This window comes from Anguilla anguilla, chromosome 6 (assembly GCF_013347855.1).
Source record: "Anguilla anguilla isolate fAngAng1 chromosome 6, fAngAng1.pri, whole genome shotgun sequence".
NCBI classification, from domain to species: domain Eukaryota; kingdom Metazoa; phylum Chordata; class Actinopteri; order Anguilliformes; family Anguillidae; genus Anguilla; species Anguilla anguilla.
The window spans coordinates 35664324-35687605 of NC_049206.1; the positions used below are offsets into that span (position 1 = coordinate 35664324).

At 40.0% G+C, this 23282-nt stretch overlaps 1 protein-coding gene across 5 annotated transcripts in view; it reads right to left on the minus strand.

Annotated features, from left to right (window-relative positions):
• LOC118230618 (gephyrin) overlaps positions 1–23282 on the minus strand; it is a 396841-nt gene that overhangs the window by 27694 nt on the left and 345865 nt on the right. For 2 of the 5 annotated variants that reach the window (XM_035423780.1, XM_035423784.1), the window contains 4 exons: positions 12493–12567; positions 6100–6172; positions 5438–5575; positions 1690–1782 (listed from right to left, as the gene is read on the minus strand). In XM_035423780.1, coding sequence (XP_035279671.1) covers positions 1690–1782; positions 5438–5575; positions 6100–6172; positions 12493–12567 — 379 coding nt within the window. The remainder of the gene's footprint in view (positions 1–1689; positions 1783–5437; positions 5576–6099; positions 6173–12492; positions 12568–23282) is intronic. The other 3 variants (XM_035423781.1, XM_035423782.1, XM_035423783.1) reach the window with 3 other exon arrangements.

Consider the following 23282-nt stretch of genomic DNA (forward strand, 5'->3'; position numbering starts at 1 on the left):
TGTTGGTGGCACTGCCCTGAACTGGTTCATATCCTACCTCAGCAATAGAAGTTTCTCCTTCAACATAAGAAATTCTTCCTCTCCTCCAGCCTGGCCCTCCTGCGGGGTCCCACAGGGTTCCATCCTAGATCCCATTCTATTCTCTATTTACATGCTTCCCCTTGGTCAAATTTTTTAAAAGTACATTTCCTTCCATCTTTATGCAGATGACACACCGCTTTATCTCCCCCTGAAACCAAACGACCAGTGCAAACTCAACAGTCTCATGGACTGTCTTGAGGACATTAAGTGCTGGATGGCTCAAAACTTCCTGCAGCTGAATGAGAGCAAGACTGAAACGATCCTATTTGGCCCCCCTGACTCCATCAGACTGATTACTAGCAGCCTAGGCAACCTGTCCACCCTTGTCAAACCCTATGTCAAAAACCTTGGCGTGATATTTGACTCCACCTTTAAATTTGACAAGCAGGTAAATGGAGTAGTTAAAGCCAGTTTCTTTCAGCTTCATTCCATTGCCAAAATCAAGTCTTTTCTGTCATTCAAAGATCTTGAGAAAGTCATCCATGCCTTCATATCCTCCCACTTGTCCCGCTTGCAACTGGTCCAGAATGCCACAGCCAGGCTCCTGACGGGTACCCGGAAGAGGGACCATATTAGCCCTATTCTGGCCTCTCTCCACTGGCTACCAGTCCGGTTTAGAGTTGATTTTAAGGTTCTCCTGTTTGTCTTTAAAGCCCTAAATTGGCAGGCTCCCTCGTACATCTCAGATCTTTTAACCCCTTACTCCACCTCCAGGTCCCTCAGGTCGTCTGACTTGGGGCTCCTGGCTGTCCCGCGAGCAAAACTTAAGCTCAGGGGTGACCGCGCCTTTGCTTTTGCTACCCCTAAACTATGAAACAGCATCACCCACTCAATTAGATCTGCCCAGTCCATTGATTCCTTCAAGTCCAGGCTGAAAACATACTTTTATTCTGTAGCGTTTGGATCTTCCTGATGTGATTTTAGTGCGCCTATGCCTGTGATTTGTAGTTTTGTGCCGTGTGTCTTGATGCTTTTTACTCTGTGATTTGTACTCTGTGTTTCTGTTTTTATTTTGTGATTTGTTCTTATTTCGTGATTTTACCTGCCTGTACAGCACTTTAGTCAACCTGGGTTGTATTTATAAATAGATTTAATTTTATTTGATTTGATTTTATTGCTTCCTTAGTGCATGCATGGAGAGCTTTCAGTATCTTGCCTTGATTCTGAGCTATTTTGGATTGTGTGTAGATTAAGACTAGTAGTCATAAAAACCATGTTTTTTTTCTCTGTATTGTTATGGTTTTACTGTATTATTAGCCTTCTGCCAAATAGAAAGATAGCTAGATATACAGACAGACAGACACATAGATAGATAGGTAGATAGATAGATAGATATCTTTGATGTCATTTTGAATATATTATATCCTCAAAACTCCCAATTTAAGAAGTAAATCTGAACAAAGGAGACAGCAGCTGATTTATTTAATTGGTTTGAATGAGACAAGGGTCATAGCACAGACCACAAAAGATGAAATATTATCTGCAAGTGACTTTTACTATTCAAGATTTATTTTCTATAAACAAGACAAGTTCTTCAACCATATTAGTTATGTGAAGATAATTTCAATTCAGGCTGTAATGGAGTCTAAACATAAAAAGAGTGCTCACCTCTGACGGCATACCCATCCTTAACCGATGCGGGGAAAGGGGGCAAGTTGTCTTTGGCATAGACGTCCTGCGCCAGGACTCGCCCCATCCCATCTAGACAGAAAGAGGGAGAGTTTTAGGAAGGAAAGGATAGAGACTATTTTGATTCTGTCATGGTCCTGTTTTCCTGTCTGTGTTTCCCCTGTTGGGCCGCCAGATGGCGGCACTTCTGTTTTGAGTCCTGCTCTCCCCCTGTTAATTGTATGATTGTTTTCAATTGTCTCGTTATCCCATCATTGTTCCCACCTGTGTCTTGTTATCCCCTCCTTCTGGTTTGATTGTTTTTTGAGTTCACCTGTGTCTTGTTACCCCTTGTCTATTTAAGTTCTTTGTCCCCTTGACTCGGGTGCTGGTTCCTTGTGTTTGTTTCCAATGTTGCAAACCGTATGTACCTGCTTGTATTTTGTGCCTGACTGTGTTTTTGTTTGACCTTCCCTTGTGCTCTGCCTTCCCGTGTTCTGCCCTGCTTGTGTTTGTTCCCGACTAGCGTTTGTTGAGACCCATTGTACCTGCCTGCGTTTTTTACCCGTTTGTGTTTTGTTCCTGACTTGTGTTTGTTTCCTACCTGTGTTTGCTTCCGACTTGTGCTTGTTCCTGACCCGTATGTATTTTCTGGTGTTTCTTTTATGTGTTTGCCTGTGTGTTCCACCTGCCTGTACCCTGCCTGCCTGCCTGTGTTCTGTTCTGTGTTTTGTTCTTAAGAATGTTTTGAGTTTGTTGTTTTGCCCTTTGTGGCCTTGCCTGTTCCCTGTTTGTGTTTGCCTTTTTTTGTGTGAGTAAAATCTTTGTTAATTTTCCCTTTTTGAGTTTCGTGTTTTTTTTTCCCCCCACTCTGCGCCTGGGTCCCAGCACCCGTACTGTCACAGATTCAGGTGTAGATGGGATTTCACATACATGGTGGTTGAGTGTATCAGCACTCATCCACTGTTCTATAAAGGAGTGGAGCCACAGAAATTTGGAGAATACATGAAGCTTTTTTCCAATACAAAAATATATTCACATTTAATTTAAATATAAATATTTAAATCATTATTTTTGGCTGGACCGCAACAGCGGGGCCAGCCCTTTAAACGCAAATGTCTGTGACTGAGTGAGTGTTGAAGCTACACCATTGGTCGGCCGAGTTATGAAGTTACACCATTGGTCGGCCGGATTAAGTGTGTACGGTCCAGCCATATACTAGGTTTTGACCTGGTCTTGTTGTTATTTATCATGCTTTATAATGTTAGATTCCTGATATGTTCATTAAGAAGCACTGGCTACTTGTGGGATTTCTTTTTGTTTTATGCAACTGTTTGTGAATTTGGCAATTTGGCAACAAAGGTAATGCACACATTTCAACAGAGAGATGAACGTTTACAGGTTTCAAACCTGTAAAAGGATGAATAAATTATTAACATAATTCACCATTCTATAATCCTTATCATCCAATTTTATAATACTTATAATCCTGATGTTGGTAATACCAGTCCACTGTAAAAGAAACAGTTGCCCTGCATAAATACCATATGGCAGCCAGAGACACTGACACACATACTGATACATTTACTCTGTTTTTGTCAAAGGACATTCAGTGCCCTCTGAACAATACTTAAAAAAAAAAGTATGCACACAAATTATTGGTGGGTGTCATACATTATAGTCTTAAAATTCAGTCTCCTTTCAAGACTACAATTCCACAGAAAACACTTCTGTACTTCTAAATAAAAGTGACACATACATTTTCCATTTGGCTGCCTAGCCAATAACTATCAATAGTGATAGCCCAACAGCAAATGATGACACAACCAAAACTGTTCTTCGCAATGCCATATGCTGCCAACCTACTAAGTGGATATCTTGTTTAAAGCACTGCATCTGCAAACAAAAAAGCCCTACAAACCAGTTTTGGAAATCCCTCATTGTGGACCCTACTGAAAATTTCATTTTAAACCAGAATAAATGGGTCAAGTTGATTTAAACTACGTTTTTGACATTTCCAGCTGGTTTTAGCCGGTTCACCAGCCTATAGTCAGCTAGTCTACCAGATTACGCACCATTTCACTCTACCAGCTTAACCAGCCACAGACCAGCTATGACCAGCTTTCACCAGTCACAGACAAGCTATGACCAGCTAAACCAGTTAAGGATCCCAACTAGTATTAGCTGGAATTATCAGCAGGGACCCTTTGAGTGTGGGGACCAGGCTTTGACTAGTCTGTTACACATGTCTGTAGAACATATATGCCTTTTCTTGGCTTGGTGTACTGTAACTGGATTGGTCCAATTCAGGCTAATCCAATCGTAGGAATATTCAGCTAATATTAGTTGCAACAACAAAATCTAGTCACAGACAGTGAAGCAGAGCAACTCCACACATTTCATGTTACCATACCTTTCCTGTGTTAAGTCAATTAGGGTATCAACTTTATTTACATAAGAGGTCATTTCAAAACAATAGCTAAGCGATAGATTTATTTACGCTTTTATGTACTATATCTGATTTTCTGTGGGTCAAAAGTTTACATACACTGTTATTATTTGTTGGCATTGCCTTTTAATCGCTTAACTTGAATCAAACGCTTGGGGTAGCCTTCCACATGCTTCTCACAATACTTTCCCAGAATTTTTTCCCATTCGTCCTGACCTGGGTCAAATACATATTTGTTTTGGATTCAAATACTTTTCTGTGCTCTGTTGATTTTGCCTAATGTAACTGAGTCTGCCAATAGGACCAACAGGTGAGGTTTGCACTTTTTGAGAGTATTTCATTGGTTCCAATACACCAGACAAAATCAGTAAAGCGTAGAAAAGTATTTGAATCCAAAACAAATACGTATTTGACCCAGGTCTGATTTTTGGCCTATAAGTCTAATTTGCTTATCAGGTCACCTACCTTGTGTCATGGTTCTGTGTTTCTGTCTCTGTTTTTCCTTGTTGGGCCGCCAGATGGCGGCACTTCTGTTTTGTGTTCTGTTCGTTCCCCTGTTGGTTAATTGTATTATTGCTTTCAATGAATTTATTATTGTTTCTGCTTGTGTCTCGTTTGTTCCCACCCTGTCCTGGTTTGATTGTTCTTTGAGTTCACCTGTGTCTTTTTACCCTTGTCTATTTAAGTTATTTGTTTCCTGACTCGGGTGCTGGTTCCTTGCGTTTCATTTGTGTTTCTGAATGTGTTTCTGCCTGCATTTCCCGCTTGTGTTTTGGACTGTATATATCTGCCGGTTTTTGTCCTACTTGTGTGTGTTCAGCCTGTCCGTATTCTGTCCTGCCTGTGTTCCGCCCTGCTTGTGTTCTGTTCTGTGTTTTTTCTTGTTCTTAATAATTCTTTTGTTTGTGGTTTTGAGTTGAGTTTGTGGTTTTGCCCCTCGTGGCCCCTTTTTTTGTTCTTGAATTTTTTTTTTTGTAATGAAATTCTTTATTATTCACCCCTTCAGTTTTGTTAGTTTTTCCCACTCTGCGTTTGGGTCCATTTCCCCAGAAAACCCTGACACCTTGCTTGTTCACTGGGCTGTCAAGCTAGTTAGCCAACAAAGCACAACAGGAATGCCAGATCAGATCAAGTTAACATAAGAATGTTTGAACACTTTATTTCTGGGACATTCATTATTCCATTCTGGCAATGTTCGTTCCATTCTGTCAATGAAAGCTATTCATCAAATTTGTTTGAACCACAATCAACCCTTTAGAGACAAAAGCCCACCCAATGTCATGGTGAGGGAGGCCTCACCTCTGTAGTTGATAATCTCAGTGCCCAGGATGGCGGTCATCTCCAGCACAGTGATGAAGGCCTTGTCCATGGATGTGAGGGGGAACGGGGACATGCGGTGCCTCCGAGCGACCTTGGTTATATCCACTGCGCTGTGGCCTGCAGTCAGACAGAAGGGAGGCGATTAAACCCATATGTCCAAAGGGCATCAGCACTGTCAGACAGCTAGAGGAGGCAATGTCATGAGGAACAGCCAGATCTGCATTGTGAAATGCTACGTTTAGTTCTTGTTTTCATTTATTCAATGTATCCATAAAGTTACTCTAACAGAGAGATAACAACAATGTATCTTAGGTGAGATTTGCAAGCTATACTAATATGTAATACATATAATTAAATTATTAGCAAGTTGTATAAGTTATAAGTTATACTTGCTGGACAGCTGACCAAAATGGATAATGATAAATAATTTGTCACTAACTTTTAGACCATTTTTTTATCCATCAAACAAACATTTCTAGCATTAAACATAACCCTGTCCTTTTTTCTATTGTGGAACTGCGGAGACTTACACATGGTTACCATGAGGCACAGAGCCCCAGGAAATAATGCACATCACACACATTTCTAATGTTAATCTTGCACAAGACTGGAGGACTGAGAACAGGAGGGGGCGCACTCACTGCGATTAGTAAGGGCTACACAAAACTCACTGGCTCTCAGTATGTTCTCTTTACTGCTGCATCGTGACTGCACCTGGAGAGAGGGAGAGGGAGTGAGGGTGGGAGGAACAGAGATTGAAAGATGAGGGAGGGAGGGAGAGAGAGTGTGAGACAGGGAGGGACAGAGAGAGTAATAAATGGAGAGAGGAGAGAGAAAAGAGAAAAGAAAGAGACCGAGAGATTAGTAGCATGAAAGGAAAATCTCTGACAGAACTCACTACACAATGCCAATTCGTAGGTGGACTACAATCGCCAGATCCTGACACAAGAACTCTCATTCTATTGCTCATTTTTTAGGTGTGTGCTTTTTATATTTTAATGGCTGTAGACTTTATTCAATTTAAATAAGACCTCAAAATGAGAAATTTGGTGGCGGTATTGCCCATAGACATAGACTAGCTAACATGGGGAGACACAATGCTAACTTACAAAATCAAGCTAACTTCTCCATGTTTGAATAAGTCCATCATTCTAAAGTTCTAAATGAACATGACAACAACAAGACACTATTATGTCTGAACTGCTGTAACTGGCACTCAGGCAGCAATGAGGCACACAGTCACTAAGCAGCCAGTCAATCATACACTGTCTGAAGTGGCGAGCAGGCAATAACCATAATGTGTCAGATGGGCAATGTTATGCTGAAACAGAAAAAGGCCATCCCCAAACTGTTGCCACAAAGTTGGAAGCTCACAATTCTGTAGAATGTCATTGTATGATGTAGCATTAAGATTTCCCTTCACTGGAGGTCCATAAAGAAATGGTTTGCTGAGTTTGGTGGGGGAAGAACTTGACTAGCCTACACAGAGCCCTGAACTCCACTCCATCAAACAACTTTGGGATGAATTGGAATAACGACTGTGAGCCAGGCCTTACACCCAACTTTAGTGCTCAACCTCACTAATGCTGTTGTAGCTGAATGGCAACCAATCCCTGCAGCCATGCTCCAGAATCTACTGAAAAGCCTTCCCAGAAGAGTGGAGGCTGTTACTGCAGCAAAAGGGGGTCCAACTCCATATTAATGCCCATGGTTTTGGAATGAAATGTTCAACAAGTATATATGGATGTGAAGTTCAGGTGTCCACATACTTTTGGAAATGTAGTGTATATGTTGTAAATGCACATTTTTGATCTCTTACCTAAGGCCACTAAATATTGTTGGTAAGACTAATTGCATGCTCATCACAAGAAAAGCTAAGTAACGTCCAGGAATACCATTGCTTCTGTTGCTTCCGTATTGTTAGTTACACTGTATCTTAGTTTTTACCAAGTTGGATGGATGACATCTTCAAATATTTGGTTTCTGGAAAGCATAGCTATACCTAACTTTTATGGTTTGAGTTACAAAGTTTTCCATTATGTTTTGTGCAAGGTCTTTGTGAAGAACAAACAAAACAAATGTGAATTCAGTTTTTCTTATTAATAGTAAATTCCTTTACATTTGATCTGTGAAAGTAAAACACTTATAAATGAGAAATTCAGTTTCTTACGAGTGTTTGAGTACTTAGAAAATAACGCACTAACATGGTGGGTTGGGAATAAATGGTGACTTTGTGTCACAATGGTATTGAATGCAGACATATAGGCACAGTATGTTTGGGAGGAATATTCCTCACACCTATGGTGCTATACTCAATGTACGTACATATGTAATATTAGTGCAGTGTTGGACAAGCAAGGATTAATTAAGAATATGTTTCTTTTCTGAATCCAGAGGTTCCAACAGTCAATGTCCTTGTTAAGGTGTTCAGTTCGGCCCAACAAGGAATAGTAGGTGACCTGATAAGCAAATTAGCTTTATAGGCCAAAAATCAGACCTGGGTCAAATACGTATTTGTTTTCGATTCAAATACTTTTCTACGCTTTACTGATTTTGTCTGGTGTATTGGAACCAATAAAATACTCTCAAAAAGTGCAAACCTCACCTTTTGGTCCTATTGGCAGACTCAGTTACACTAGGCAAAATCAACAGAGCACAGAAAAGTATTTGAATCCAAATACTAAACCAAGTGATATTGAGTGCTAGAACCCCTCACTTCACCTACATGTAAAATATATTTTATTAGATTTAATTTAATAATTATGTTTAAAATTACAATTATCTATTTAATCACCAAATTCTTTGATAGATCAGTCTACAGAAAACTGGTGGCATTAACCAACAAGTCAAAACAAGCTGTATATCAGGTTTTCAGATTGAATAATTGAATTCAATAAGAAGCAGTCAATTATATTAATGAACATACATTCTTTATTGAATGCAGGCACACTACTTCTAAATTACACAACAGAAGACATACAGCAAAACATTAAACAACTAATCTAGAAATACCAGAAAATAGAGAGAGAGAGACGGATAAGAGAGAGAGAGAGAAACGGATCGGCCAGAAGTATCACCCACTTCCAGTATAAGCGCCACAAGGAAACCAGCTAAAAACACACAACCTAGGAACCACCACCAAAATAAAAAGAGGAAAACTCTTCTTCTTCCAGGCTCCGAAACCAAACGCAACACAACAACCTTTTTCCTGTGGCAATCTTAAATACCTTACCCAGCATGGCTTGAGGATGTTTTGCCCTGATTGGGTGATGTTGAGTTAAGGTGTAGGATAGAAGGGAGGGGGGGTCAGACTAAGTTATGACAAGGACTGGCCTACCTAAAGATTGCATTCAAACTTAAAGAGGACACGGGAAAGGGAAATGTTAGGCATGTAGGGTCTCCGACCCCCGATATGGTGTCCTGTGTCATCAGGTTTGTCTCTTCGGAGGGGGTGAGACCCATAGATTGTCTGCCTAGATTAGGGTATCCGTGGATTTTATATTACCCCAATCACATTTGCTTTGATGCTTGTGACGGGGAGGCCAGGCCACATTCTTATTCACTGATTCCCTTTCTAAATCCAAAATCTAAACAGTACATATCCTGCAGCAGTATAATAGAAAATATTATTTAAATATTTGATACACTACCATACAATCTAATACTTATTTTGATATTGGATGATGTTTTGAATTTCATATGGTAATAATTTCCAGTGAAGGTTACATGCACAACAATACCAAGTTTTATTTATTAATTAAACCTCCCGATGCAAAAACGATCTGTGCAAAAAAAAAAAACAGATCTTTGCTGATACACCTTGATGGACAGCTGACTGATGTTAGTATGAGTGCTGATAAATTTAATTTCCTGTGTTTTGATGCTTTCGGCAAATGCAAAAATTTCACTTAAAACATAGTTTATGTGATTAATACAATATATGAGGCTAGATAATAATATGAGACTGTTCTTCTAAACATCAACGTCCAGTACCAACATGAAAACTTTATAAGACTGTCATATTTTATGTACAATGCCTTGTATAATTGTGTTATTTTTATTGTATATATTTTCCATTGCCTTATTTTTCTGTTTTCCATTTCTTTTAATTTGTAAATGCTTTTCTGTGAAACACTTTGGGCTGCAAACCATTGTATGAAAAGTGCTATATAAATAAAGTTATTATTATTATTATTATTATTATTATTTATTATTATGGTTTGAGGCTCATTTGCTACCTTGGACCCTTGTTGACGTAAAGCCATTTAGTCAACAAATGTGTTCCATACTGTATCAGCATAATTTACAGCTGAATCTAGTCCCACCCACCAATTCCCACAGAGATCCATTCAAATGCAAAGAGTTTTTGTATCGCTTTTAGGACAACCTGAAAATAAGATATCCAGACTCTGATGATGTGGATAGGTCACAGACATCAGGAAGTCATGGCATGCAAATGATATGCAACCAAATACAAAACATGACTCTATGACATTATGTTAATTTGTCTACTGTATAAGTGAATTTCCCTGTTTCTAGCTTTTCCCCAAACAGTTCACTGCAGCAAAAGTAAACGAACAAATGGTGGCACAGAAGGTCTCAGGAGTGCATTTGTTTAATTCTTGCTAATTTTCTGACCAATGATTTGTTGTTAAGACCATTAAAAGCTTAATATTTTGCCATTTTGGGCTTGGCCCATTTTTTTGCCCAGGAGTGTATTCTTAAAAGCAGCATCAGCTGGCAGCATGCTCACTGAGACCTTCCAAACCCTCACATGGGTTTACAAATAGGACTGGGGACTCTGAAAATTGAGGGAGAAGTTAAATCAGGGATTCATCGGTTACAAAAAGTTTGTTCTTCAAATGGAAAATAAAACTGTTGTAATTGAGTTGTCATAAAGTTTTAGATTTCATTGCTGCAAATATAGATTGGTCAAGTACATCAATCACAAAAATGAATGTAAACTGTATTACTTTTAGTAAAATTAAGTTGGGCAACACTTGCTTAATTTGTCAGAAAAAAATGTTGATTGCATCCAGGCAGTGCACAGAACAAACATGAACATTACATGTGCACTGGCCACAAACTGCCTCCTCCTATCTCTTGAATGTCCCATGTCTCTACCCTAGACCACCCCTCCTGTATTTCCTTGTCCAACACAGTGCTGCAGTATTAGTCTATTTCATAGGCATTAACAGAAATGCATTTTTTGTGGATTAATCAGAAAAATATTAATTTTCTGACCCTAAATGTGACAGGGAATGACATACACTATGAAATGTCCTCCAGTTCTAATTTGTGGTAATGTCACAGAGGAATGATGGCGTGATGTTACTGCAAAAGCAAAACTTAGTGGGTCGCCCATGCCCCATACTCAACCACACTCCCACCCAGAGTGAGATGAGGAAAAATTAATTCTGTCTGTGATCAGAAAAGCTATGCCAACATAAAGAGGCAATGGTTGTGCCATTTCACACCGAACACAGAAAGAGATCATGCAATGCATAAAGTGTATGACTGAATCCTAAGAAGGATTCTGAAAAAAAAGCCAAAACATCAAACCAGAGCTGACCTCTCATCCCTCATTCAGCCCTTAATGATCAGTCCCTCTCCTCCTTCACAGCCCATGTCATTCTGTCCCTCATAATCTGACCACCACATTACCCACAGCAGGGGAATATCCATGACTCCTATGGCCTTTTCCCATACTCAGCTGATATAGCAAGTGTACACAACTGAATAGCTGAAGGACTGGGAGAATAAATGGCAGTCTCCCTCCCGTATATACAGATGCGCTGGCACACCAACACATGTGCACACACACGCGTACACATACACATGCATGCACACTTACATGTACACACACACTCACAGATGCTGACAGTAACGAGTGTGAGGATGACTAAAAGCACATCTGAAATCACAGTACTGAGGATTAATCTGTGAACACAGAACCCAGTTAGTGCTAACAGGGAAAGGTATGGTACAATAATGCCTTCCAGGACTGTCAGGACAAGCAGGTCCCCGACCAAGCAGAAAGTTTTGGCTGTTTGTGACACCCTTGTCACCAGATTACTTGTCACAAGTCCTGCAGTGCACTGGTGGGGGTTAGACTGTTTTCTAATTCGCTAATGGGTCTCCCATTAATAACACAGTGGGCACCAAGTGTTCTGGCTGGGCCCTAAAGCTCAGAAACACAGGATAACGATGTTAAAGCCTGCTAAAGTTGTGCTATCATTACAAAACATTACATTACTGGTATTTGGCAGGCACTCTTATCTAGAGCGACTTACAAAGATGAGCTGTGGAAGGACCTTCCCTCCAGCACCCCTTTACACTGAATATTAGACCACATACATACACAACCCTAGTACTAGTGTGTAATCAGTAAATGCTTAGTCTACTGATTCCCCCAATGTCTGTGTCACTGTCATATTAAAGCAACCAGCTGAAGCTGTAGTTTATTTGGATGTATTGCAGCCATGTTCTTGTTTATTGAATTATTTAAAAAAAACAAATTAAATATAAGTTCATGAAACAATTTGCATGTGCTTCTGGAGTTGTGTGACCAGTGTCTGAATGATGACCACAGTACAAGCTCTTTGCACAGAGCCTCAGTTATGTCTTAAAAGTCTCATGAAGTGCTCAGAGTCAATCAGCTCAAGCTCTTTGTAATCAGAATACAAAGAATGTAATCAGAATACAAAGAATACTTTCTGCTAATTAGTAAAGTGCTGTTTTTGCAGAACAGCCTTATCTCTGGCCAATCTAGTGAAGTGCCTGTTCATGCAACACATTTCACCAGTGTGCCTTATAACCCATTTATACTATGCTGTACAGAGAATTGTGGGAAAACACAGTCACATATCTAAGCCAACCATGAAAAGCACTCAAAAATCAGATGTCTCATTACTGAAAGAGTCAGTAAATCCCTATTCCAACTGATCAGGACCTTCTGTAACTTTCTGACAAGAAATCTTTTGTGTGGTGCACAGCCTGCATGCTGCGAGAGTGGAAGAAGGATAAGTGTTTACCTGATCCAAGGTAGAGTACCTTGACTTGAGCGTGATGACCTCATCCAGGTGAGCCCTGAACTCTCTCCGTGAGGCCTGGAGGAAGCCACAGGATAGTCACTCACCTTTACACGCCTGATTACAAAACTTCCTCTCTTTCACTCAACTTCACACACCTGATTACACAACTTGCTCTCTTTCACTCACTTCCACACACCTACATCACTTCCTTTCACACGCCAGATGCTTCTTCCATACTGAACTTCAAATGGCTGATTACATCACTTCCTCTGTCACTATCACATTCAAGTCCCTGATTATATAACTTTTCTTGCACTCACCTTCACACACCGAATACCCTGATACAGAAACTATTATTCAATTGATACATAAGCTATACAACACAACTACGCATCAGAAACTCTTTCTCTCTCACTTTATTTTCCTTCTTCCCAATAATCACCGTATAACATGATATAAAACAAGCTTGCTTACTGTGTTTAACTATTTTTATGTGTTTATAACAAAACTATGTATGTAACTAAGTGTGCAAAATGGAAAGGTAATGGGAAGGAACGACCTTCGAGGAGGAAGGAATGTGGATGAGCTAAGACAGATAGATAACGATCTGTGTGTAACACCAAGTTTAAACTGCAATAATATTTGGTACAAAGGGGAGACAAGAGGCTTGATGCAGGGGTCAGAGGAGGTCACCAATATATGAAAACATGACTTGAGGGATACTTTGTAAATTGAGTAAAATTCATAGTTAAAAGTGCCTTTGCTATAAGCAAATAATTAAGTGGCATATGTATGACCATTGCTTGCAAAATGTCATATCCTAATCAATAGCCTATGTATTTCTGTTGAATACTGCATGTATTGTGTATGATGTCAAATGAAGATAAGCTGTCCAAAACAAGATGGTATGTGAAGGGAGAATAAGAACACCCTCCCCTGCCTTGAGGCACCAGGAACCTAGACGTTTCGTCAGGTTTCTGGGATGAAGCAAAAAGGTTATCAGGAAAACAGAAAGTTGGTATGGGAGGGGGGGTAAGAAAGTGTCATGCCATGCAAATTACCTCATATAAGAGGCAGAACTTATGAACAGAAGTTTGAGACTCCCTTCTCGAACTCTGAATTGAGTGCTTGAACAGTTTCTCCTATTTCGTCAAATAAAAGTTGTATTGCTGAAATTACTTTGTGACCTGACTAAATTATTTGCCTCCATTGAAGGTAAAACAAAACAGTAATTACTTTTACATTTCATAAATAAGAGAAGTAGTAGTGATTTAGCTGTTTTGACCCACCCGCGTCTTTAAGGGGATGACTGGCTAAAAAATCCACACACTTTGTTCTCAAGGCTTTAATTAGCTGCTGATTAAAAGAAAAGCACAAAAACCTGCAGATAATGCAGCACTCAGAATCTGAGTTTGACACCCCTGTCCTACAGTTTTTCTCTCCTGTCCATAACCTGATGCCTCAAACTAGATTTCCCATAAATCCTGGCAGGAAGCAAAGCATAATGTGTCACGGTTATGCCCTTTCTGGTCGCCAGAGGGCGAAATTTCACCACTTCTCGTGTTCATTGGTCTGATTGCTTTCTCCTGTGTTTGTTTTATTATGTTCATTTATTCAATCATTGTGCTCACCTGTGTCTTGTTACCCATTAGTCATTGTGCTCACCTGTGTCTTTTTACCCTGTGTATTGAAGTCTTGCTTCTCTGTCACTCAGTACTGGTTACTACTGTTTCTGCCCTTGTTGTTTGGTGTATGTTCAAGTTCCTCTGTGTTTTCGAGTACTTTTGAGTTCCTCAGTGTTTTGAGTACTTTCGAGTTCCCCTGCATGTTCTCGTGTTTCGAGTTTTGTTTGAGTTTTTTGCATGTTTTTTCTGTTTTAAGAATTTTTGAGTTTTTCTTTGGAATTGCCCCTCATGGCCTTTTCGTTTGTTCTCTGTTTGTTTTTCTTAAAGTAAAGTCTTTGTTTAATACCCTACCTTTTGAGCCTTCTGTGTTTACTCTGTACTTGGGTCCTAACCTGCCAAAACCCTGACATAATGAGAGGTTCCAAAGTACATTATGGACATCTGCTATATCATCAAAGACTTGTGTTTTTATTCTGATACTGGGGACACAAGGGTAACTACTGCCTTCACACAAAGTAGAGAACCACATTACACCATGACCTTTCAATAATACAGTTAAATAGCATAAGTTCACACAGAAGGTTATGGTTATGGCCTGAATTTGGGTAAAATTCTGTGGAGCGGGTGAAAAAATCTCAAAAATAGTGTGCTCATTGACAGATAGAAAACATTTTATCACAAAAAGCATTTACTGCTTATTTACAGTAATGAATACATGTTTCTACAGAAAATATTTGCTGACCGATTGATTTACTCTCTTTTCTGCAGCAGTATAGGAGGAGTGGGGAGGGGTGTGCCAGCCAGATGAGAGGGGGATCGAAGGGGGTTGTATGGTGACCGTGGAAACAAGGAAGTTGTGATGAAAATGCAGGAAAACATGCAGGAATACTTGGGCCAGTAACATGGTCCAGATTTACTAAGCCTTTTGCTACTATTTTGAGAAACACATATGACACATTCTGCCCCAGAAATATACATCTTATGTATAAAGAGGCACATGGCACTCAAAGCGCAGTATGCATCTCCTTGCTGCGTATGCATTTGAGGGAGGATAGCACAAATAACGGGTGGAGATATAAGTATAGCTGATTATGTTTTCTGTCAAATTTACTTCTTTTTAAAGTTTCTCTGCCATTAAACAGCAGGTGTTAATCAAGGTGCAAGTATAGTTGAAGCCAAACGTTAACATACACCTAGGCTAAAGATCAAACTCAATTTTTCACAACTTTCATGTTACCATACATTTCTTGTGTTAAATCAATTACAGTATCTACTTTATTTCCATAAGAGGTAATTTCAAAATAATAGCTCAGAGACAGATTTATTTCAGCTTTTATGGACTGTATCAGATTTTCAGTGGGTCAGACGTTTACATACACATTGTTAGTATTTGGTGGCATTGCCTTTTACTTGCTTAACTTGAATCAAACGCTTGGGGTAGCCCTCCACAAGCTTCTCACAATACTTAACCGGAATTTTTGCCCATTGCTCCCGACAGAACTGGTGCAACTCAATCAGGTTTGTGGGACTCCTTGCTTGGACATGGTTTTTCAGTTCAGTCCACAAATTGTCCATGGGATTCAGGTCAGGGCTTTGTGATGGCCACTCCAATACTTTCACTTTGTTGTCATTAATCCATTTTGTTGAAACTTTGGAGGTATGCTTAGGATCATTGTCCAGCTGGAAGACGCAGTTGCGATACACTTTTAACTTTCTAACTGATGTCTTGAGGTGTTGCTTCAGTATTTCTAGATAATCCTCCTTCCTCATGATGCCACCAGTCCCTTTTCCCCCCACAACATGATGCTGCCACCTCCATACTTCACAGTTGGGATGGTGTTCTTCAGATTAAAAGCCTCACCCTTTTTCCTCCATACATAGCTCCGATCATTATGGCCAAACAGTTCAATTTTTGTTCATCTGACCAGAGAACAGTCCTCCAAAAGGGTAGGCCTTCATCTTGGTGCTCACCTGCAAACTTCATTCTGGTTTTTTATGGCGTTCTTTGAGTAGGGGCTTCTTCCTTGCGCGATAGCTTTTCAGGTCATGGCAGTGTAGGATTCTCTTAATGGTGTATGTAGATACTTTGGTACTTGATGCCAACTCCTTCACCAGTTCCTTTGTTGTTTGTCTTTGTTGGTTCAGTTCAACCTTTAGTTGATTGGAAATTGCTCCTAAGGAGGAACCGGACTTGTGGAGGTCCACAATTTTTTTCTGAGGTCTTGACTGAGTTACTTGGATTTTCCCATGGTATCAAGGGCAAAAAGGCAGTGGCTCTAAAGGTAGGCCCTTAAATACAGCCACAGGTGCCATTAACTCCCAACTGACTCCTAATGGAGGACGGAGTGTAGCACAGTGGGTAAGGAACTGGGCTTGTAACCGAAAGGTCGCAGGTTCGATTCCCGGGTAAGGACACTGCCGTTGTACCCTTGAGCAAGGTACTTAACCTGCATTGCTTCAGTATATATCCAGCTGTATAAATGGATACAATGTAAAATGCTATGTAAAAGTTGTGTAAGTCGCTCTGGATAAGAGCGTCTGCTAAATGCCTGTAATGTAATGTAATGTAATGTAATGACAATTGGCCAATCAGAAACTTCTAAAAAGTCATTGCATCAATTTCTGGAATCTTCCAGGCTGTTTAAAGAGAGAGTCAACTTGGTGTATGTAAACTTTTGACCCACTGGAATTCTGATATAGTGAATTAAAACTGAAATAATGTCTCCAATCGATTGTTTCAAAATTACCTCTGATGTGAGCAAAGTAGATGCCCTAATTGACTAGCCAAAATAAATGAATGGTAACATGAAATGTGCAAAGTCGTGAAAAACTTAGTTGGAATATCTTTAGCCTAGGTGTATGGGTGTATTTAAACTTTTGGCCTCAACTGTAGATATGCCTTAGCATAGTCATTTTATAATATTTTCAAATGAAAAATCCTGCATGGTATGCCATTAATCAATGGGAAAATTTCTGATGTGAAATTGTAAATATCTCAAATAAATATTGGCACAAAAAGCAGAAACAACTAGCCAATCTTAGGTAGGTCTTGCTGAAAAGCTGTAGGAGGAGTAGCATACAGAATGTTGATGTCTGTCCATCCATCCATCCATTATCTATACCCACTTATCCTGAGCAGGGTCACGGGGGGTGCTGGAGCCTATCCCAGCATGCATTGGATGAGAGGCAGGAATACACCCTGGAGTGGTCGCCAATCTATAACAGGGCACACACACCATTTACTCACACACTCATACCTATGGGCAAATTAGAGTCTCCAATTAGAGTCTCCTGCATGTCTTTGGACTGTGGGAGAAAATCGGAGTACCCAGAGAAAACCCATGCAGATACGGGGAGAACATGCAAACTCCACACAGAAAGGCCCCAAGCTGAGACTGGAACCCACGACCTTCTTGCTGTGAGGCAACAGTGCTACCCACTGCACCACCGTGCCGCCAGAATGTTGATGTGGAATAAGAAAAAATAATAAGGAGTAGAGCCCGACCGATGCCAGATTTTTGGGTCCGATGCCAATCCTGATTTTGGAGAGTCCTAGCCCACCGTTTACCGATGTTTTGACCGATATTTTGTCAAAAAGTGCAACATTTTCAAATCAATTTGAAAAACTTATATTTTATTAAAGTTTCTATATTTAAGAACATTTAACTTATAAACAAACAAATAAAAATAAAAATAAACACACAAATAACTTTTTAGATGAAAAAAGTAAAAGATGATATTAAATTAAATATATATATTAACACCATCTTTAAGTGTTTGAAATCAAAATAACTCCACACCTTGCTTTTACTCCTTTCTTTTCCAGCCATCTATAAAAAATTAATTTTAAAAAATCAGTTTTCCAGTTTCAAACATATATTTTTATGAATATTATTATTATTGTTGTTGTTATTAATTTGTTATTATTTCTTAGTATCTATTCTCAGTACATGAATTATATTTTCTTATTTTATTTCTACTACATGATCTCAAAGAGTAAGACTTTATCTAGCGAGCTTCCCTGTCCATAAGAATTCGGTGGTGAAAATAACTACAATGCGCTCTGACGCGTGACTAGATGACACACTCGCTTGCAATAATGCATTAGCTATTGACACAGCCTCATTATTTCTTATATATTCTCAGTAAGTTACATTAATTATATTTTCTTATTTTATTTCTACTACATGATCTCAAAGAGTAAGACATTATCTATCGGAGCTAAAGAGTGAATCAAGTGTAACGTTAGATGAAATTAAATTGACTGGATGAAATAGGCTACGTGAAAAAAACTACAATGCGCTTTCGTGCAGGTTACCCGCGCTAACTGTTGGTTGATTCACTTCTCCAACAGCAATCCTTCTCTCATGTTATCACGACAAAGCTAGATAACATGGCTTAAAATGATCCATGTTAGAAGTGTTTTATCTGCGTTTTTACTGTCTGGTTAGCTTGCTACGATGACGCGTGACTAGATGACACACTCGCTTGCAATAACGCGTTGGCTATTGACACAGCATCATATAGTAGCTAATATCATTATCTCCGATAAAAAAAACATTGATGCATTCAATCACCATTTTATTTTGGCTGGTTATTTATTTAAGAATACAGCGATGTCCTCTGGAAATGTAGATCCTACGCTGCTTAGGCCCTATGTGCTCACTGTCACTTCATAAAGGCTTGCAAGCCAGCTAGCTTGCTAAAGTGAACCAAATATGTTAGCTAGCTCGCTCGCTTGATAATGAGGATTGATAAACATAGTGGTCGTATAAACGCATTTAATTAAAAACTTTAACTAAATATACATAGCTTTATTGCGGCAATCGAATCTGTGCAGACAAGTCTTGCAGTGGAGAATATTGGATGAGGCACGAGTGACAAACGTCTTATTACAGAAGTAGCACGTCAGCTGCCGCAGTTCACACTTGTATTAGAGCTCCCTCTACTGGATAATTCTAGTAAATAGCAATTACAACGTTCGAACAGACAAGTACAGATAAATAATCATTGTTTTTTTGTGTATTATACTTATTAAAATATCGGGACACATCGGTGGCATAACTGCCGATCCCGATGTCGTCAAAAAAGTCAAATAATGGCCGATATATCGGCCAAACCGATATATCGGTCAGGCTCTAATAAGGAGAACACTAAACTTGCTTTTTCAGTGAACTCTCATGCCCACCAGTGGTGCTATAGCTTTGTGTAGCACCCCCTCTTTGAGCAAATCTCCACTTTATAAATATGAAAACAAACCCGCTAATTGAGATCCACCTTTTCAAGCTCTTCAATTAGGCTACTTCTGTCACAGTGTAAAACTGTTTTCTCCAATCTGCTACAATTATGAATACATTTTATAGCACAGTGCTTAGTTGTTTCGAGAGCTACCTCGCTTCTGCGTGTGCGCTGGTCATCTCTGCTGGTCAGCACAATCTATGCTACGCATGATACTCAGACAAAGTACTTGTGAATGGCTGGACCCATTGACAACAAAGAGGTCTCATTTTGTTACGTTACAGCCTTATTCTAAAATTGATTAAATTAATTTTATTCTCATCAATCTGCACACAATACCCCATAATGAGAAAGCGAAAAAAAGGTTTTTAGAATTTTTTTGCAAATTTATTAAAAATAAAAAAACTGAAATATCACATTTACATAAGTATTCAGACCCTTTGCTATGACACTCAAAATTGAGCTCAGGTGCATTCTGTTTTCATTGATTATACTTGAAATGTTTCTACAACTTGATTGGAGTCCACCTGTGATAAGTTCCATTGACTGGACATGATTTGGAAAGGCACACACCTGTCTATATAAGGTCCCACACAGTTGACGGTGTATGTCCGAGAAAAAACCAAGCCATGAAGTTGAAGGAATTGTCCCTAGACCTCCGAGACAGGATTGTGTCAAGGCACAGATCTGGTCAAGGGTACAAAAAAATTTCTGCAGCATTGAAGGTCCCGAAGAACACAGTGGCCTCCATCATTCTTAAATGGAAGAAATTTGGAACCTTGGAAATTTGGAAACTTCCTAGAGCTGGCAACCCGGCCAAACTGAGCAATCGGGGGAGAAGGGCTTTGGTCATGGAGGTGAATAAAAACCGATAGCCACTCTGACAGAGCTCCAGAGTTCCTCTGTGGAGATGGGAGAACCTTCCAGAAGGACAACCATCTCTGCAGCACTTTACCAATCAGGCCTTTATGGTAGAGTGGCCAGACGGAAGCCACTCCTCAGTAAAAGGCACATGACAGCCCACTTGGAGTTTACCAAAAGGCACCTAAAGGACTCTCAGACCATGAGAAACAAGATTCTCTGGTCTGATGAAACCAAGATTGAACTCTTTGGCCACAATGCCAAGTGTCACGTCTGGAGAAAACCAGGCACCGCTAATCACCTGGCTAATACCATCCCTACGGTGAAGCATGATGGAAACAGCATCATGCTGTGGGGATGTTTTTCAGCAGCAGGAACTGGGAGACTAGTCAGGATCGAGGGAAAGATGAACGGAGCAAAGTACAGAGAGATCCTTGATGAAAACCTGCGCCAGAGTGCTCAGGACCTCAGACTGGGGCGAAGGTTCACCTTCCAACAGGGCAACGACCCTAAGCACACAGCCAAGACAATGCAGGAGTGGCTTTGGGACAATTCTGTGAATGTCCTTGAGTGGCCCAGCCAGAGCTTAGACTTGAACCCAATCAAACATTTCTGGAGAGACCTGAAAATAGCTGTGCAGCAACGCTCCCCATTCAACCTGACTGAGCTTAAGAGGATCTGTAGAGAAGAATGGGAGAAATACGGGTGTGCCAAGCTTGTAGTGTCATACCCAAGAAGGCTCGAGGCAGTAATCACTGCCAAAGGGTCTGAATAATGTGATATTTCAGTTTTTTATTGTTAATAAATTTGCAAAAATTTCTAAAAACATGTTTTCACTTTGTTATTATGGGTTATTGTGTGTAGATTGGTGAATTTAATTCGTTTTATAATAATGGTGTAATATAACAAAATGTGGAAAAAGTGAAGGGGTCTGAGTACTTTCTGAAGGCACTGTAAGTGGACGCTTGGATTGAGTTGAAGATAGCGCCCGAAATCTTTTGCTTGAATACAAGCTGACACATTTTGGATTACAGAAACATTTACACTGACAAAATAGCCATAAAGACGTGAGTATTGGATATATTGAAAGCAGAGGCGTCACTAGGGGGGTGCGGGGGGTGCGGACTGCACTGGGTGACACCATCAGAGGGGGGTGACACCGAAATGACTGGCAAAAAAAATTTTTGTGCAGTGTTTTTGTGTAACAATGAGTTGAAACTGCTAATTTTGTCCGATGCATAACACGAAAGTGAATCGGTCTCATCTGTGTGGCTGTATTTTACCCAAAAGGATTCAAACAATAAGATGTTCCTTTGCAATAAAACAGATGTTCTTTAATGTTGCTGTTTGCTCATTCTTTTAAAGAAAGTTGACTACTAGTTCAGGTTTGAAAAGTACTGTTTTATAGCCAGGATATCATTCAAAATGTGAAAGATACCCATCCCTAGTCAAGAAATGATACTATGTGGGGTTTGCATGTGATATGATAAAAAAATGCATTTCAAAAATAGAAAAGAGTTGCCCACACAGATACAGCTTAAAAAGCAATAGTTTTGATTTCCACACAGATGGCAACCGTAAAGTTTTTTAAAACGTGTGCACTTCCTTATCTCAATTTTGTATGTATCCTGCAAGCAATAGGCTACTTTCAATCCAGTGTTGTCATAGGCTGATATAGCCATACGTCCAATGGGGAGAATTGTTGATTGTGGTAATCAGCAGGAAAAAAAAGAAGAAAGGCAAAATCACCCAAAGGCAAAGTTGGGGCTTTATTGTGTGGACATAAGAAGTTTGCGAATTGTCGGTTTATATGAGGTAAGAAGGTACAGATGTTAATGTCCTTAAGGGCTGAGAGTCTGTGGTCATTGTGGTTGTTGGAAACCCTGAAAAGTGCCAAACTCTTGGTGCTGTATGTCCCGCCAAGGCATAAGTTTAAGGATGGCATACCTGCCATCCCAATCAGTATATTTTCTTTCCTTCATACGGACAACTTTGAAATCAAAGTTTTGGTGCTGTACCCATCTGTATACTAACCTTGATCTCTAGAGTGTACAGAACACTAGTGGCTGTTCAACTCAGGTTTGCAACATGTGCATAATATCTATTATTTTCATACAAACTCTGATAAGCCACAGCATTGGTGGGCTTTGACCTAATCAGGCATGTTGCCTCCCAGGTTTGGCAAATCAACTGTGGTGCTTGAACTAAGCTTCCACCTACAGTTAGAAGTGAACAATTTCAGCAAAACGTTCTTGCCGCACCCTACACCGTAGCTGAAAGGTCTGATGATCTTCACTCAAGAGCCATTGTGTTGAGAGATATGTTCTGTGCGTGACATATATTAAAACTAATGCAGCGCGGTGGATGGCTTAGAGCCAACCAAACAAACGGAACGTTTACATTAACCATTAAACACAATAACCGTCACAGTTACATACATACAATCATAAATGTGGCTAAATTCGGTCCGTTGCTAATTGTACTAAACCCAGAGTTACAGCCTTACTTGAGTGTCCTTTGCATTAAGTTGGTTGTTTAAAATGCATGGCTCTCCTGGTTCTTGGACCATCTCTAAAAATAGCGCTTCGTAGCGCCTCGTTCTGCCAGCAGCCACCAAGGATATTCGGGCCTGGCTCTGTTGCAGGCCTTGCGAACTGTTCCTGGTGTGTGGACTCACGCGGGAGGGAAACGGGAGATGGGTGGCGAGTCCAGGGAGAGGACAATGGAAGCGAGAGCGGAATGGGAAAGAGAAGAATGTGGAAAAGGCTGCGCGTTTCGAATTTACAATAAGCCAATACTGTTACAGGAGAGCTGTAGTAGGGGGCGTGGTTAAGTGAGTCACTGAGGTGGACATATGGGCTTTGTAGTGTATGTCTTTTGTAGGCCATGGTACCTACATATCTCAGTATATCAGATATTCATAGAGTGGCTGACAGTGGCATCATTGCTCAGGTGAAGATAGAAGAAAATGGATATCCGCACACTGGATTACAGCTCCCAATACTTTATTGACTAAAAAAGCAAAGCAACGTTTCAACCCAACAGGCAAATGACTCACATGACAGG